Raw genomic sequence first — 18,850 nt, 5'->3', positions numbered from 1 at the left:
GGAAACTGTCTCTCTTGGCGTGCAATGGTTTGTTATCGAAATATTCTTCAAATTTTATGAACTAGGATTAATTCTAATGGAATAGAAGCTTAGTTCGATTCCTTGAATTGATTGACCGAAAATATGAACATTAGCACAGTATATCGTTGCTCAAAATCACGCATTGAACTACGAAATGGAAGGAAATTTGATTTTTGAAAACTTGTGGTAAGTTGATTTATGCAATATGTCTCTTTTAAATTCCGTCATGATCTTATTGCATGTAAAAGTGCAGAAGTTAAATATTGAACACGATTTGGTCAGTTGAAAGTGCTAATTTTCATCAGCACAGAGACTTTATATTTTATCCTGCCACCTTGACCAAATTTCGGAAACTGGAAATCGAACTCCTTGTACTTGCTGGTGGTATCAGAGCAACGTGATCAGGTTTTGAATTGGAAAAAAAGAAGTTAAAACTAAACAAAGTTAAGAAAATATCCAAAGGTGTTCGCAAGGAACAAATGTTTCCCAGAAATTGATTTTATATTAAGGAACATTTAAAAGATTTAGATTTTTTCGCCCAAGCGTTAATTACGGTTTAAACCTGAAAAAGTACCAAAATCCTTTTATAGAGAAATTTTTTTAGTAAACTTGAACTTTGAACTTTATTTTTATTTAGACACGGTAAATCTATCAGATAAAATAATAATATTATTACAATCTATTTTTACAGTTACAATCTATTTTAATCTATATAAACATGATCTAAAATTTAAAAGTAAAATAGAAAAAAATAAAGAAATTCTGCTTTACATAGATGCCGTGTGTGTTTTGTCGATTCAGAGGAAGAAATTGCGACAACCATTTCGGAAGGATTGAAGTGATTTTGCTTGCCTCAATTCAGGGGACAAGCTATTCCAGATAACCGCACCGTTATAGCTAAAGCTATTTTTCAGGAAATTGGTGCGAGGCAATGGAACAGCTAGTTTGTTTTCAGAGTTCCTTAGATTATATGGAGGATCATATTTAGTGAAAAGAGAACCAAGATAGTCGGGCGCAAGACCATGTATAGATTTATAGACCATGGTGGCCACTTGTATTTGTCGCTGAGTATCTAACCGTCTCCAGTTAAGTTGCACAAAAAGAGGATCAGCGCTTGTGTCATAACTGGAGAAGGTCAGTATACGGGCAGCCCGGTTTTGCAACTTTTGGAGCTTATTCGAAAGACCCTTGTTACAATGCCCCCAGACCTCGCTGCAGTAATTAAAGTACGGTTGAACTAAGACATTGAAAACGGACTCAAGCGTGGTTCGATTAACAAAAGTAGATACTTTGTCATAACAATTGATATGTCTATAGCTTATTTTTCTTGGAAAACATCGCTTGTGGATTGCACTAATTATTGTTATTCAAGTATTTGTTCATTTTCATGCACTAGGATTTAGACGTCAATTTATCTTTGTCGTTTTTCCGAGCAACCAGAAGCTTGTTAATCATTTAATGGGCGTTTCCGGCTTTTTGCACAGTATCGTCCCTTAAAAGATTACATTGGACTCGGAAAACGATATAGGAAAGTTTACTTCTAAAAGCGTGCAAGAACTGAACTGTGCGGTAATTTTTCTTCAAATTCTGTGATGTTCCTCAGCGCAACCATTGGCGGGAGTTGCGAGTAATTGCTTGTCGTAGCTTGACCGAGAAATCACTAAGAAATTACAAAGTTTGAGCTTAAAAATGAAAAGTTAAATTCCTTTACACAAGAGGGGATGATAGTTAAAATTCGACTCAAGTTTTTTCGACAACAATAATAACAGAAAAATACGTCAATTCTCTTTGGAGAGATCTCCGTGTAACACCATGCGATTCTATAAGAAAGCCATTGTCCCAAAGGCAATCTGTAATGTTAATATTATGTAAGTATTGTAATAAAAATTAAAAAAAAAAAACATAATTTGCGCCATTATTTCCTTTGCCCAAGAACTGTATGCATAGTGAAGTGCAGAAAGCCTGAGTTTTAGGAATTTTCATCGTTAAATCCAGGAAACGTTTACCTTATTTTGCAACATTTCTCGACACTTCGGGATTTAAATACCGACGGCAGTCGTATAATTTTGCCAATAAAATTTTACCAGTGTATTTTGGCGTGGTGAAGGAAGGTTTCATATCGTTTGCATTTGTTGATGTATCGTTTTCATTCACTTGCAGACTGCGTGACCATGATGGATACCAGTGCTGCTAATAACGCGTATCAATCAAGAAAGACTGTGATCCCAGCAAACGACAAGATTTATTCAGAAGTACGACGGGCGAACCAGAGCGCAAGTTCATTTTTCAAAAAAGTGAGGACGTTACGTAGGCAAATGTTGTTTCGCGATTCAGAAATTCTATTTAAGGGGTCGTTCAAGGATCCTCCAGTACGCGTGCGCAGCTTTTTCCTTATCGATTCTGTAAGTAACATCTGTTCAAATGTGTTGAATTTTCCCGCCAAAACACAGCGCCCAAAATACGCATGCGCCAATTTTTTTAATTTAGGAAACTAATTAAACTGTATTTACTCGATGTCCTTTTTTATTTTCTCTCTCTTTATACTCATTAAACTACGCACAAATACTGTGTCAATCGATTTTATTTGTTTATCTTTCTCTTAACTCATAAATTAACTGTATAAGTAATTTTCAACTCGGTCAATTTAAAAGGTGTCCTGAAAAACTTTTCGCGTATATGCTAAATTTTTTGGCGGGAAAATTTGGAACAATTTGCATAGCGTTTCCCCTAGCAACTTTTTCGACAAAAATTTAACGAGCCTTCCTTCCAAGTTTCCCGCCAAAAATTATACACTCAGCATCTCGTGCCAAAATTTCCAAATCATAAGACCAATTCCTCTTAAGAAGATGATGGAGTTGTAACTTTACAAGCGTCATGGCAAGGCCTTGCTGGTACAACCAAATTTGATTTTGTTTCTTTTTACCGATCACTTCTTATAGCACAAGACCTGCCATTCACATGATGATTTTTTTATGATTAAAGATCTTTAAAGCAGCCAGTTTTCAGAATTTAACACAGGAGAGATTATTGAAAAAATTATGAACGATTTCATCTTAGTTGTACTGAAGTGGTTGTGACAGAAAATAGATTTCCCTTGGTTTTGGCCACAAAAGCTTACTATCGCCCGTTTTTGTTTGAATCTCGCGAAATAAATCTACATTTGAGAACTAAACGCCAATTCAAACATTCAAAATTCCTTTCAGAAATATTGAGAATCGAAATAATCTCAGCTATTGGAGCGATTAATTTTGCAATTAGACTCAAAACACCTACTGAATTTCAGAAGCAACTTGAAATATTTTAGTGTCAATTGATGGAGCAAACAGTTCTACTTTGGTTTCAGCTTCTAGAGCTAGCACAATTTTATCATTAGGCTCCAAATACTTTCATAGAATCAAATAAAATGTTTCGTGTTATTTTAGAGAAAAAAATTATCAGATACTGTATTAATTGGAATGATTCTCGAAGCATGGCATGTTAACTTGTTTCGGCCGGAAAGCTTTGTGATTGATCGTTTAAAATTTGCCTTTAACATTTGATTTTGTATTGAATATTTGTTAAAATCATCGAAAAAATGTAATTGCGTCATTATATCGAGAAATTCAATAATTTGAGGAGCAAAACCATCACCTTTTGTCACATAGTTATTTTTTTGTTCTCCTGTGTTACACCGAATGACAGCAAGAAAGACCTTCCTTTCACTTGAGTAAAGGGCTATAAGTTACATTTTAAAACTGAATGCCTGGTCCAAAGAATAATTTAGGTTTCTTTTTACGACAAGTCAAATAAAACTTACAAGATGTGCCAGTTAAAGCTTCAAATTGAGGAGATGACGTTACATAAACCAGTAAAACTAAGACTAGTAAAATATCGTAACGTGGCAGTGTATAGCTTATTTCACTTTAAACACACTGATTTGCATTTCAGGTTTGCAACTTTAGCAAAATAATTGTGATTTTCGTGAATATGTAGCACTTAAAGCAAAGTCACATAGTTCCGTATGGATTTCTTTAGTTGTCAGAGTCAAGATGTAAAACTAGGTGTTAATTTTGCGCGAATAATTTGTAAAAAAATCCCGAGGAAAAATTCCTTGTAACCTCATGATATTGTTAAACAAAGCCGTAGTCCTAAAGGTGATCGATTGTTTTCGCCATTCTTTTTTATCACAATTTGCCAATTTGCCGTTGTCGATAAGTGTGCAGACAACGCTGCTCGAGTCAACGTGTCACGCACAGAAAGGATCGTTTAATTTGACGTCGATATTTTTGTAAAAACCACCGTGATAACGAAAATATATCGTTGTCAATAACAGAACAGACATCACTAAACCACCGCCGATTAGTTAACATTATCCAAGAGCTGCATGCGGAATGAAGATAATATTATGAGGCCGTGCCGAAAACTTTGCCAATCCCGATTCTTTAGTTATTTAGTTGTCTTAATCAGTTCTTGTTTGCAGAGACGAAACAGGTACGAGGTAAGCGGTGCACGTAAAAGTAGCAATTTTTTACCACGTGATAAGAAATTGTCTGACAAGAATTTCGTCGAATCCGATAACAACTTAGCTCGGCCATGATTTCGTTCTTTGATCATTAATTTACTGAGCTTCATGTTTGAACTGCTCTTCATCAAATCTGATGGCCAATCTTCTACGAGTTACAAAATAAGTTTTTCGTTTGGCGGAATCACTTCCATAGATAAAACACCAAATCGGAAAGAGTTCCACATAACCCCAACATTGATTACGCATTCCATTTCATAAAGACTAAATATAAAGGTTTCTTTGCAACACTCTATGCATAATTAATGTACGGGGTTAAATGGAACTTTTTCCCACCAAATCTATTCGTCAAAAATAGGAACTCGTCTAAACTGGTTTATGTAACAATACATTTTATCTAAATCGGGTTTCTCGAAATACACGTGACCAGGCATTACAGTTTTAAAAAAGTAGTAGCGTTCAAATCGACAAGAGGACATTGGAGAAAAGGTTACTGTGAAAAACAAAATGAAAACTTTAACTATATAGTTCTTGACAGAGCACAGTTGCTTAAACTATTTTAAAATGTTGTCTTAACATTGAAGCCAATGTCCTCTTGCAAACTGAAACTAACCTAAGTTGATGGAACAAGGAGCTAAATAATAATGTTAAGATGGCACTGTATGTCTTTGTTTCAGTTGTAACTAACAAATTTCTCTTTGTCAAATATAGATATCTCGTTTATTCAATTTACGTCGAGTATTTAATATCAATTAAGTTTTCATTTAGTCAGTTTTCCCAGAAGTTCATCATGGCCCTTAAGAATGCAAAATGAAATAGATGTTTTCTTAAAAGTAAGTTTTGTTGCTGTTGTTGTGTGGTTGTCCGAAAATGAAAATGCAACCTCATTGAAGTCAATCAGTTGTGAAAATGCGACCTCGTCCAGCGGCGCATCCCCACTGCCCCCTTCCCCCATCTTGTAACTTACGTTTCGTCAACCTGAGATCAAGTCATTATATAGTCAATTAAGTTGTAAATCTGGTCCGTATAGCTGAATGGTCAATGTATCCTCGATGTTACCGAGGTAAAATTTAAGCAGTGTTCTTCCAGTTGTGTTTGCCAAATTTGATTTTACGTTAAAGTTAGGTGATTGTGCTCGATTGCTTAGAGGTTAATGTGGTAACGAAGTCGTTAGTCAAGTCCTCTTTTTATTTTTCATCAATTCTGCTGAGAAGTCAGCTCTTACCGCTAGGACATCAGGTTTCTCAAGTCATTGTAAGCAAGATTACATGCATTTATCTTAACATTTAACCCGTGGAATTTCAGTTGACTTTTTTCTGGGATCGATCTCAACAGTACCTCCTTAACAAATATCACCTTTTTGCTACATCAACTGAGACATAATTATGATACTGAATGTCAAGCAAACAAGCAATGAGCGATCATTCCTCCAGAAGCAGAAATTTTAAAATGACTTTCAGTTCCCTTCAGATAAGGCCATTTCAGCGTCTAACTGCCAATTGATGAAGGCAAAGTAGCGCAAGTTTTCAGAGAGAAATCACCGACTCAAAAAATGATACCATGTTGTAGAAATAAATGAATTAAACATGCGATCGCTCTAAGTATGTCTGCTGAACAACTTGCACCATTATAATTAAATCCAAAAGTGGTGGCTTATTTCAAACTTATCACTTGCCAAGTAATTTTAATTCTGTTTCCTGAGGAAATTGGTGAAACTTGACGTCTCCTTAAAAAATCAAGGTAATTAAATAAAAAAATAAAAAAATCAAGGTAATTAAATAAAAAAATAAAAAAATCAAGGTAATTAAATAAAAAAATAAAAAAATCAAGGTAATTAAATAAAAAAATAAAAAAATCAAGGTAATTAAATAAAAAAATAAAAAAATCAAGGTAATTAAATAGCCACCACTTTTGCTAACGTTATGAAATTTTCAAGACTCTTATCTTTGCAGTATCTTCTTTATCATTTGATGATTTCTTCCTTTCCCCTGGCCATTTTCTTCGTCATCTAATCTTACCGACAGCAATCCGTCCCCTGAAAATACTAAACATTAATGTGGTCAAAGGTTTTGTCTGTTAAAATTCTTCATGATTGATTACAACTGAAAAACTGCTTGGAACGACATGCATTCTAAAAAGCTTTTTCTCTCCCAGTACTACTGAATTCTTAATTGGGGAAGCAGGGATTTTTCAAATAAGTCGTGTTCAAATTTTATAGGGGTCCGTTCAACCCCCCAATGACGTTCCTCACACGTGAGCCAATATTGGCAACGTCTTGAGCGTTCGACCAAAGTATGGTATTAATAAACTTCTCCACTTCTTCAGAGACCGTTTGCAGAACTTCGACTTGAAAGGCCACTCGGGCAAACAAATGACACGTATTGACTCGCGTTACTAAGAAATTAAGAATCATTTAGCTTTACGAAAGAGTTTTAAGGGCAAAATTTTTCAAGGGATAGCTCACCTTCCGTTTTGTAAAAGAACACTGCTCTAAATTGCTTCTATTTATAGCTCAAGCGTCTCCTTCATCGAAAAATGCAACTTTAATTTCAGCGTCAAGGACGATACGTCTTCGGCTGCCGGCGTGGTTTCCCAAAAATTGTACAATTTTGATGAATATGGATTAACAAGTTCGGCCCATGATCGGCTGATACGTCACAGATTTGGCGCGGTGTTTTGTTTGCACGCTTAACCGGATATTCAATCCTCACGAGGAAACGTGGGGTATTGTGTTTGATTAATTCGCATGTGAGGAGAAAAATAGCATTAATTGCATCTTAGAAGCAATTCTGTGACAAAGAAAATACTCTGAAACGAAAAAGAAAAATCCTGTGAAATTCCCCAGTACATATTATGACTCAAATGGTTGAATCTCATTTCAATGTCTACTTGTAAATCTCTCTTCGTCAAACCAGGCAACAAAGCGAAATCATAACTTCTGCGTTTAGTTTACTCAAAGGGTCTCAATGGGGTATGCCTTTTGTGGCTAGCCCTGAGTTTAAATTTTGGCCATTTAACGGCTAACGGTTGATGTCATTCTAATGTTGTCATCTGAAAATTTTTTGACGGCCCAACGTCTGAATTTTTTGGCATTTTTACGGCTTTCGGTTAAACCCATTGAAGTCCTCTTACCAGTAGAAGAATCCCTCATTACATCCGCTCATTCAAATTTCTTAAATCATTGCGGAATAATTTAGGATGGAAGCAAAACAGTTGGACCCGGATAGTTCATTATTCCTTGGAAAATTTTTCAAATTATTTGTTTTTAATTCTTGAGGGTTTTCTATTACTGGCAGATCCTTAAATGTAAAGAGAATTTTCCTTATCAAAAAATTAATAAGTAAATATCAGTATATATATTTCAGTATTATAAATAAATAAATATATATCAATATTTCTGTATTGTATATAAGCCGCTCACAATCATTGAAAACCGCTTTTTAGTTTTTAGTTTTTAACTCATAACCTGAGGAAGGCCGAACGGCCGAAACGTCGTCCATTAAACTAGTCCAGAACAGTCAAGAGTTGGTCTCTTCATTACGTCGACCTTATTGTACACTTAACTTCAAATTCACGTCGAGACACTGTATCCTGTGAATCCTCTTACTGGGAGTTCGTCGTTAGGTATATCAATTTTACACAGCCTATATATATATATAGAAAGTTTAAAAAATTGCGATGATGGACAACTTCTGACGTAAAAAATATAAAAAGTTTTAATAAAAAACGTTTCGGTCAGAGACCTTCTTCAGTTATGAAGAATATATATATAGATAGATATCTATTGGCACATTTGGAGATGACAGCGTGATATTACATGGAGAAATCTACACGAGACTATTTTCTTGTGGGTGTTTATTGATATTTGAACGTGATATAGAGAGGCCGACTAAGCAACAAAGAAGCGTCATAACAAACAAAAAGCTGAGGAACTAATTATTATTAAGCCTTAGTGTTATTCAGTGTCTAAAAGTATAATCCTGATATTCAAAATATATTCCGAAATTTTCAAACCCAAATGTTGAATTTTAATTTCTCACTTAATAACTTGTTATTTATTATTCAACTTTCACATCCAAGATAAACCTCCTTTACTTCGATGATGTTTCAATTACGACGTTTAACTTGAGCTATATCTTTTTTGATACAAACTGTCTATCGATGAGGTAAAAATATATTGGTGGGAAATTAATTAAATTAAATAAATATCAAAATTTTTTTTTTTCACACTGCCATCTCTTTTAAGAGTTGATCTACCCACAAATGCGATATCTTTAGAAGATTTCCTTCAGATCGATGATGACGCATGTTTTTATCGGACGTAGGCATACGGATAACAAAACAAACACTTTTCTTTTGGGAAACAGGAACAACACTCTAGAGTCATTTGCATAAGAGAAGTAGCTATGAAAACAGGTGAGTATCTAGTTTCAAGCGAGGAAGCGGCGAGCTGGAATTCTACAGGACAGTTTAATATGTCTATTAATGGAGCTAACTCAAGAAAATGAAACACTACACCACTTCTTTCATAGAAAAGGCTGAAAGTTCATTATCAGTTGACTGAGCGGTGAACGTCTCTCCTCAGCTTCTTTACCATGCGTGGTGTTTTCACTGGCGTCGAGGCGTTATTTGTCTCTTTTGCTCTGTTACGAGAAGTGGCTCCATCTCAAGGTTGGTTTCGACTCTCCTGAAATTGTACTTGTACTACCCTGTAAGAACCGTTTGCTAGGTGCGTTTACAACTTCCTTCATTTTCCCCTAACGTTTACATACGTCAAAATGGTGTCATTGCAGTTTGAAGTTTGAAGTTTGAAGTTTATTAATTCATAAATACATGGCAGTTCGAAAACTGAATTGTGTATTTTCGTTACAAAAATGCAATTATAGATCAAAATCATTAACTAATCTATCTTAGTTAAAAGAATAAAAAAGCAAGCAGGAGATGTGACGGATACAATGAAATATATGAAGTTCATATATTTTGAACTGCGGTATTAGATACGTATGATGCACGATCCTCGCAGTAGATAGCGCTATTTAAGCAATAGTGAAAATCAGACCTGAAAAAAGTCAGGCCTGTACGGGATTCGAACCACTGACCTCTGCGATACCAGTGCAGCGCTCTACCAGTTGAGCTAACAAGCCAACTGGGAGCAGGCCGTTAAGTTAATTCGTAATAAACCCGTGAAAGTGATAAATCAGATACAATGAAATATATGAAGTTCATATATTTTGAACTGCGGTATTAGATACGTATGATGCACGATCCTCGCAGTAGATAGCGCTATTTAAGCAATAGCGAAAATCAAGATGATGAGACGCTAATTAAAAAGGTTATTGAAATACGCAATTCAAAAACTCTAACCTATAAGTTACTTGCTTTAAGGCAAGAAAAGATAATAAAGCTATTCTTAAAACGGTCGGTTTTAAAACGCGGCGTGTTAAAAGGTCGTGCGCGCCTTAATGAATAAGTAGATTCGTGTGGTGCAGGTAATAATTGATAAAGGCGGTGATTGTTGTCATTTACAATTGTGTGAAAAAGTGACTCACATATTTCGTCATGGTGGATTGCTAATTCCTTAAAGTTTATAATAGCAAGAGCCTCATGATAGCTAACACCGGTGCAGATAACTAATGGACATTGCTCTCTTCTGTATACGTTCCAGTTGTTGCATTTTATATTCAGGCAAACTGAAGTGAAAGGTCGGAACTGCATAGTGCGATATAATTGATCTGATACAACAAGAGTAAAAGAGCCCTAAATCAGTACGAGTAACCTTAGCTCTCTTAAGTTGCACCAAAAAATTTAGTCTCTTAGAGGCCTTCTTAAGAATTTCATTAATATGAATATTCCAGGTCAAATCATTGGAATTATTATCAGAGCATCAAAGTTCTGTCATTGCTCATTTCAGTTCTAAGTTCTTGAAACCACTCTCCACCATTGTTCACCTCTTTCCAAGACCAAAATTACCCTTGTTTTATATGCACTAGTTAACCAAGCGATTTCAATTCTTTTTCCTTCGTGCTATGTACGGCTCATGAAAAACTTGTTTTCTTGGAATCTCTTATACACTACTTACACCATAATTAAATACGTTTTAAAGCTCTCTTCGGTCAAACACAGTTTGAAACTGTTTTCGCTATTGAAGTTGCTGAAACTGCCGTTTGACGACTTGTCGTAAAATTTAGTTTTTTAGCATTCTATTGTTGCCCTTTATTCAAGTCAACCTGGGTTAACAAAACATGTTTTTATTTACTGCAAAACATGTTTTGCTGGTGTGAATGACGCGTTAGACTGTTAGGTGTAACAAGTAGGGGGTACACTTCAACTACATCACGATAATAATGATCCTAACAAGGAAAAGAAAGAAAAACTATACAGGCGTTTTCGTTTTCGTTCCAATCCTAACACATACATTGAAAGAATATACCTTAGAGTGAGCTGTAGACAAGAGAAAAAAAACGTCTACTTGATTTCGATCATTTCATTCAGGAAGGAAGGCGAAATGAACGTAGAGACAGGTCTCTGACAGGCTACTGAGAAACACCCGAGCGAAATGATAAAAACAGCATCTTTTATTCAGAAGAAATGTTCGGTAATTCTTAGTGCGGAATAGCAAAATGATAAACAGCCATTGGATCTCGACGTAGCAATATTAAAAAAGAAATTATTCATGAACTGAGACGAAAATGATCCATTTAAATCGATTTTCTGCTGATGGCGTCTAAAATATTGATTTGTCTTAATTTGTGGTTTGCGTGGGCGCCGTGGTGTCTCGGAAGAAAAAGTAAAGTAAAATTGATAAAGGAAGCTAGCTTGTTGCAGTTAAGGGGGAGAAATAGTGGGGTGGGGGGGGGGGGGAATTGGGATGGGGCGAAATCTCCAGCTACCGTGCTACCACTAACTGAGTTACGAAGCCACATCTGGAAGTAGGGAGTAAGGCAAATTTGATTGGATTCTTTTTACCCCATAAAGGAATCTGATCGTATCAAAAAAAGAAAAAACAAATCATATTGAATTTGATATGTGTTTTTGTGTCCGTTCGCTGCAGAGTCGAACATCAAGTCGTACCATAGAGGGATCAGTTCCACAACACAAACTCTTCGACTGCACGAATTTATCAAGTATGAATTTCGTTACTTGAAAGTGCCTCAAGTTAGAGCAACGGAAGTGTCTGATGCGTTTGACTGTGCGTTTGAATGTCTCAGCAATCTGCTGTGTTTTTCGGTGAATCTGGCTGCCTCCATGGGAGCCCATGGAAAACTTTGGTGCGAGTTGCTGTCTTCTGATCGACACAGAAATTCTACAGAATACAAAAGAAATGAGAGCTCACATCATTTTGCCATCAAGGTGAGAGACATGGTAATCAAACACTTCATCTGTTTTATCCTATTCTCCTGGATATCTTTACATGTATCAACATATCACTATCATCATCATTACTATTACTGATATATAAAGATCTGTTTCACAGATCGATTCATTTTTTCCTCCAACTCCTTTTCATTGACTAAGAGCCCCTTGCCGCGGGCTATCAGAATGATTCCCATACATCATTTTTACAAAAATCGTCGGCAATCCTCGGCAATGGAATGATTAATAGAGGATATTACATGGCCGCTTGGGGATACGAATTTATCTTCGAGTGCTGCAAGTATCTCTCACGAGTGAGCGCAGCGAACTCGTGAGAGATACTTTCAGCACGAGAAGATAAAATTCGTATCCCCAAGCGGCCATGTAATGTTCTGTTTATTATATAGATACTGATGAAATTTCCACATAAAGGACAACTTTTTTTATTCATTTTCGAAACAGCAATTGGGTAATTATGTTGGTAACCATGGCAACACCAATATCCTCACACGTGAAAGGTAAAAATAGTATCTTCATTGCGCGCGGTGATATTTTAGTAAAAGGAGGAATCCTGGTATTTCATCAGTATCTATATAATAAAACAAAATAGTTTTGAACTCGCGTGATTCGTCTCGTGGTTCAATTATTTTCCGATCGAAGCCGAAGGCCTTGACAAATAGTTCACCTACCCGCCAGCAATATGTTATGATATTTTGTCTAACCTCGTCCAATTATTAAAAATCATGTTTTACCATTTTCTTTCCGTACATCTCAAATCAGTGTGACACAGTTTTCCCTTCTTTTTCCTTTTTGCAGTCGCCATGTTCATCCTCGCCATGTCAAAGCGAAGCTCTCTGTGTCGCAAACTACAACGATGGTTCATTTGAATGCCTCTGTAAAGAAGGCTATAAGGGAGAATATTGTCAAAAAGGTACATTTTCACCACAGCGCCCGCGCTGATAAAAACAATGCCCTTTCCTAGCTATGAAAATGGCAGTGGCGATGACAATGAAATTGACATCGACATTGACAAAGTTAATTCAGCTAGTTTGTGCGTTTTGTCCAGTTGAACCATTTCAGCTAGTTTGACGATTTTAACCCGGCGGTTGAACCAGTTCAGCTTGAACCAATGACATTGTTAATGATAGTGACGGTGACAATGAAAATGAATGAAAATGGCAATAAGTGACAATGACAATTCATTATGACGATGACACAATTACAATAACTGAGATTGACTGACGCTGACAACGACAGTGACAATGACAAGACAAGGACACTGGTAATAACATTGATAAAGACTTTGACGATGAATGATAATGATAACGATAACGATCTTTTAATGCTGCTACTCCTCAAGCATGAAACTCGTTGCCCTAGGAGATCAGAAGTAGCCCCTCAGTAGCATCTTTTACACTCACGACATTTTTATTCCAGAAACTTTTTTCGTAATTTTATGTGCTCTTTGATCTCAGTTTTCAGTAGGTTTTAAGTAGTTTTTTACGAATTAAATGGTCTTGGTAATTTAAGCGCTGATAAAAGTAGAAATATCGATGTCAGCAGGATATGATAATTATTATTATTATTACTATTATTATTATTATTACTATCATAATCACTATAATAATAATTATTATTATTATAACTATTATTGTGACGATACTAAAATGACAGAAGTATAACAATATTTAACATGATGAATGAAGTGATATTGAAGTATACGTGAATAGCTTTAACTAATTCGTGAATTTTAGCGAATCTAATGTTGTACTTCTTTAGAAAATGCTGAGCCGGAGTCGTGTAAGGAAGCGTTTAATCTATACCGGTAAGTTAAAATTGCCTTAATTAAAAGCTAAGTGTCGACAAAAGAGTGATTTGTCTGTACCAAAAGGTTAAAAGTGCAGCTTCAGATCCGTAGTTCATCGCTTCGATTTTTTATTTTCACTTTATCTTTCCTCATCGAACTGATGTAAAAGAGAAAAATGTAAATTTGTAAGTACTTTTTAATGTCTGATTGTTACCTGAATGTTTGAACGAAGCTATTTGATTACATTTTTAAAGCGGATTTGGGTTCATAGTTTTCACTGCAGTGTAAGGACTTAATAAAAATTTTAAATGTAAATTTAAATCTAATCACTTGTTTTGTTTAGTTACTTTACTTATAATTTTGTTGTGGAGCTGTACACTAGCAAAAGCTAAGCCTGTTTTTCCATGATAAATAAGCCATTTATGTATGTATGCATGCATTTATGTTACCGGCCGCGGAAGGAGAGGTCGAAATCGTACACATTCAAGTCAAGCATACAAAGCAATATGGCGGACCAAAAACGTACCTCGTGCGTTTATTGTTTTTTTTCCCGTGACACCTCGCGACGAAACCAAATACGTTTAAGGGGGGAGGAGGTGGTGTCGATTTCTTCACTTATCCTCAACATTTATGTATGTACAGGTCAGATTCAAGTCATCTGGTCATATTAGACATTGACTCACAGAAGACGACAGTTCTCTGTCATATGGGGGATTTTGGATGCGGAGATGGGGGATGGACGCCGGTCATGAAAATTGACGGAAATAAGGTTTGTCTCGTGCAAAGTTTGTGTGAGCCTATTCCTTCATCATCGTATTTTAATTGATAATGTAATCAATGAGAAAATGCCGACTCTTCGGCTGAAACTGCTCAACTTGCAAAGCCTTTGGATTGTACCTTGACCAAGTCCATTAAAGATTCTACTTTCAATATTCAAATGTTTATATGGTCTGGCTCCTAATTATCTAATTGAATTAATCAGCATCAAAAAGCACTCCAGGTATTCTCTTTGGTCAAACGAATCTTTGTTACTCGAGTTACCTAGTACTAAGACCCGTCCAACCCTTGGCGATCGTGCATTCCAGTCAGCCGCACCTTATCTTTGGAATGCATTACCTTCGACAATTTGCGACATAAAGACACTGGACACTAAAACTCATTTTTTTAATTTAGCCTTCAAAGAATTTTTTTTTTCATGTCTTATCTTAACTATTTTAATGACTAGGCTATTGCTGCAGTTGATTGTATAAGGGTCTGTAGTATTAATAGTTTCTTATGTTTTGGTTGCTTTTGACATAATTTTACTTTGACAATATTGTGAAGCGCAACTGAATATATCCATACAGAGGTCTGCGCTGTATTAGTGTAATCATTAAATCATTAAATTAAACTATAATTTCTTACTCAATTAGAAAATTAAGCTCCATCACTGCAGATAATGTTCAAATTGAATCAAAATGTTACCTAACAAAAAGCATTTTGGGATGGGGAGGGAAAAGCGAAGATCGATAAAAACTACGTATCAAATAGCAGAGCGTTCCAAGACTTTTGACAATGATTGAAACCATTTAGTTCAAACTAGTTGCCGATTCGTGGACAGAGAACCAGCTGTGAGACTAAACCCCATTAATAAGACTCATTCCTCGTCGGCCGTTGAAGGTTTAAAAACAAGTTAAGAGAGATTAACTACACGATAAAGCCTCTGTGAAGGATATAATCTCTTACTTGGATCCTATCTTGATTTCTTTCTTTGAGCAGAGAACTTTTCATTACGACTCCGCCTACTGGAGCAACAAAAACGAATACAACCCTCTCGCCGGTAAAACTGGGTTTGACTCACAAGAGACCAAGTTACCGACCTACTGGAACACATCTTTCTCCAAGATCTGTCTTGGAATGAAAGTCGACAATCTGACCAATTTCATTGTCGTCAACAAGCAGGGCGACTCTTTGTATTCTCTCATCGCGGACGGGCAATACCGTGCCACCTCACTGGGTCGTGACAAGTGGAAGACGCTAATTGGATCGGAGGCCTCCCTTCAGCCAAACTGCAATAAGGAAGGATTGAATGCTGTTGGTGCTAGTAGTGTACATTCTAAAGCAAGAATTGGTATCACAACCAATGAACAGGATGACTGCAGCAGCTGTGATACCAGGTTGGGACTGGGCACTGGAGGATTTAGTGACGACACAAACACGTGTGGTAATGTGGCATCTCATTCGCCAGACAATGGAGTTAAAATAATCAAGACCATGGGATACATTTTAGTGCAGTGATTTAAAAACCCAAAAGGAAAGTTTTTCGATAATGATGTGCTAACCCACCAAAATTTTGCTCTCAGTTCAATTGTGAATTTATATAAAAATACATATTTCCCCCTCAGCTAGCCAATAACAACACAAGATTAACCTTGTCATTCCTGCTCAATGAGTCAGCCTTGTGATAGCACTCTTATCCAGTAGATAAGTCCCATAATGAACTGCTCAGTCTGGGAACATGACAATCAAACACTTTCTTGCTTCAATCAGGGGTTTCAATAACTTTTCCCATAGGCAGCTAAAGTTGGTGTTAGGGGGGGCCGTTCTAATAAATGGGCCATAAGGCCAGTTTACCTTTGGGTTTTTTTTTAATCATTAGATATGTACTTATTACCATTGCCTGGCCTTCAACAATTTGTGAGAACCATTTGTGAGAACTGCAAGAAGCAAAATCATAAAATCTTGAATATCTTTTTCCCCTTTTTTTTCAACTGAGCTGTCAAAAGCCTATGGAAGTAATTAATGAAATTAATGTTCCAGAGTAATGCAAGCTCCTGAGAAGGACATAGTGGGGTAATAGCAGGTAGATTGCAAGTTCTGTCCTCTGAGCTGCTTAGCAGGGGACACTCAAGGACCCAGGTCCTTCTCCCCAACAGTAGGGAACTTAGTAATTTGGCTAAGCTGAGATTGTAAATTGGCCACTGTAATGAGTTAAAAGGCTAACGTTTCGCATGTTAGCCCTTGGTCAGAGGGAATGGAGGGTTGGGGAACTTAGCCCCCTTTCAAAAGTTGTAAAAGTACTGTTAAGTGCATAAGAGCATACTCATATGGAGCATATGCTATATGTATTCATCATCATTATTATTATTATCATTATGCTACTATTAGTTGGCCAATAGTTGCTGACATTTTACATCAGCTGACCATCCAGCTAGTGTAGGTCTGCCATTTATCTGACACTGACTGTCTATCAGCCAAGTTTGCCGGCAGATTAATGGCTTTGGTGCAAGCCATATATTGAATGACCATTGATTGTTATCAGCCACCCATCAAATTTCATGTAATTCTATTGGTACTTTACATCACATGGTAAAAAAATCACTGGAGAATTATTATGCAATACCTCCTATCTATCTTAAAATTTGTCCCCCAATTATTTCTGTCCAAAAGAAACATAGCAAGGGGAAAAAAACCAGCTCGAGTTTCACTTTTTCACCTTTATTACTTGATATGAAAGAAAAATGATCTCATTTTATAGAGTCCAGTGATAGTGACAGTGACAGGGACTACCTTTAAAATGCATGATTCTGATTTTACAGTACATATAAATACATACAAGTACTTAAAATTGTCTTCCTTTACATCATAGCAATATAAATTCTCCTCTATCTTCTATGCATTTCTTATCATTGGAGCTCTGAGAAATTTGGTGTTAAATCAAATGATTTGCCCCTATTGATGATTTTCTATCTTCTCATTGTGTTTCTGGTTGATGTTGTAGGAAGAAATTACTCACTGGTCACATGTAGGAGTGAAAGAATTATTTTATAGCTCATCACTGTAATGCCTAGTGTTAGATCTCTTATTAGTTTTATCAGTATTATTCAGTTGTTCATTTATCTCTGGTCTTGTAACCCGACCAATAAATAAAACTGCTCTTGTAGACCTGTGGTAAATTATAAACAGGAATGGATGATCAGCATAAAATTCTGGATACATATCTAAAGATCTCTTTTGCATGATCACCCCTGATGCCGCAGTGGCTTCAGTTCCCTTCTCATTCACATGGACATGTGCTTTGTGAATGACATGCGATACATATAAGCTTTCCACAGAACTTAGCCCAGACAAGTCAGCAAGGCCTGCCTCAAATACATCACTGATACCAAGTTTATTCAGAGTCTTCTTTAGTTCAAAATGCTGACTAAGGATAAATCTGGGAATGGATACTTTAACGGTGGTGTTCACAAAAGACATAATCCATTTCTCCATCAATTCAGTGTTTATCAGCTGTTCGATGCTCGAAATTCCCCGGATGTCACTTGGAAGGACGATCAACATTGAAATATCATCGCCATCATATGGTAGCTCAATTATTTGACAGTTGTGTTCTCTGTCGGTTAGATAACTAATTCTCAAAGTCCTTGTCATCATTGAAACTTCGAAAATTCGCTCACCGTCACCAGAAGTGTGAAATGGTGCATGATGTGTTTTCTCTCGATCGAATGCGTGAAGCCATGTACCCTGAAAATAAATTGCATTAATTAACGCCACTCTGGTGTCTTCATTTACAGCTCCTGGGAGCAGAAAGTCCTTAATTTTCCTCCCGGTATTTTTTTCAACCCACTGATTTATCTCTTCTCTCGCTCGTTCAGAACCCTCTTTGAAGTCGACTTTTGAAATTGGAGCGTTATAAAAAGCCAAGGTGCTCTCTTTATATTCTACAGTTTCGTGTAGGTGTTCATGTCCCCATAATCGATTGGCAATCTTCAGCTCGAGGTTTGCGTGTTCAGATTCTGCAATAGCTTCCATTAATGATTTTAATGTCAAATGAACATCTTCAGATTCATAAACGTACCACTTCATTGCTTTAGCTATTTCATCTGCTGTGTTTCCCCTGCTCCCCAGAAACACCATCGCCAAAGAAACCGCAAGGCTAGTCGGAGAGTAGAACAAATTGTTGTCTTTCATTTCCTCGTCTTGATTGAAAATCTTTAACAGATCGAAACCGAAATCATTAATGGTTTCGATGACATTTCCTTCATGTTCCCTTCCATTTTGATCCAAGGTCACTAAATGTAAACTGTTCAAAAGTAAAAGGAGGAGCAAAATATTACATCCTCCAGTCGTGGACACCATGTTTCCCGACTAGTTAGGAGATCTATTACGTGACGCGTGACAAAAAAGTA

General features: G+C 36.4%; 1 protein-coding gene, 1 long non-coding RNA gene and 1 pseudogene across 4 annotated transcripts in view; 2 read left to right on the top strand and 1 right to left on the bottom strand.

The window, feature by feature from the left end:
• LOC148727330 (uncharacterized) overlaps positions 1-2,599 on the top strand; it is a 9,181-nt gene extending 6,582 nt beyond the window's left edge. For both annotated transcript variants that reach the window (XR_015990123.1, XR_015990122.1), the window contains exon 2: positions 2,182-2,599. This is a non-coding gene — a long non-coding RNA (uncharacterized LOC148727330). The remainder of the gene's footprint in view (positions 1-2,181) is intronic.
• A 6,247-nt stretch (positions 2,600-8,846) lies between these two features.
• Positions 8,847-17,604, top strand: LOC111335883 (putative skeletal organic matrix protein 5). 2 transcript variants are annotated; one of them, XM_022941888.2, is made up of 6 exons: positions 8,847-9,193; positions 11,574-11,872; positions 12,692-12,806; positions 13,655-13,700; positions 14,325-14,451; positions 15,441-17,604. In XM_022941888.2, the coding sequence occupies exons 1-6, from the start codon at positions 9,118-9,120 to the stop codon at positions 15,957-15,959; spliced, it is 1,182 nt and encodes a 393-aa protein (XP_022797623.2). In that variant the 5' UTR covers positions 8,847-9,117; the 3' UTR covers positions 15,960-17,604. The 2 variants fall into 2 exon arrangements, with proteins under 2 accessions (XP_022797623.2, XP_022797616.2); XM_022941881.2 differs by having other exon boundaries at positions 9,129-9,251.
• Positions 17,144-18,836, bottom strand: LOC111335873 (leukocyte elastase inhibitor pseudogene; annotated as a pseudogene).
• Between the last annotated feature and the right edge of the window lie 14 nt (positions 18,837-18,850).

This window comes from Stylophora pistillata, chromosome 7, assembly GCF_964205215.1.
Source record: "Stylophora pistillata chromosome 7, jaStyPist1.2, whole genome shotgun sequence".
NCBI classification, from domain to species: Eukaryota; Metazoa; Cnidaria; class Anthozoa; order Scleractinia; family Pocilloporidae; genus Stylophora; species Stylophora pistillata.
This window is presented reverse-complemented; position numbering and strand designations above follow the sequence as displayed.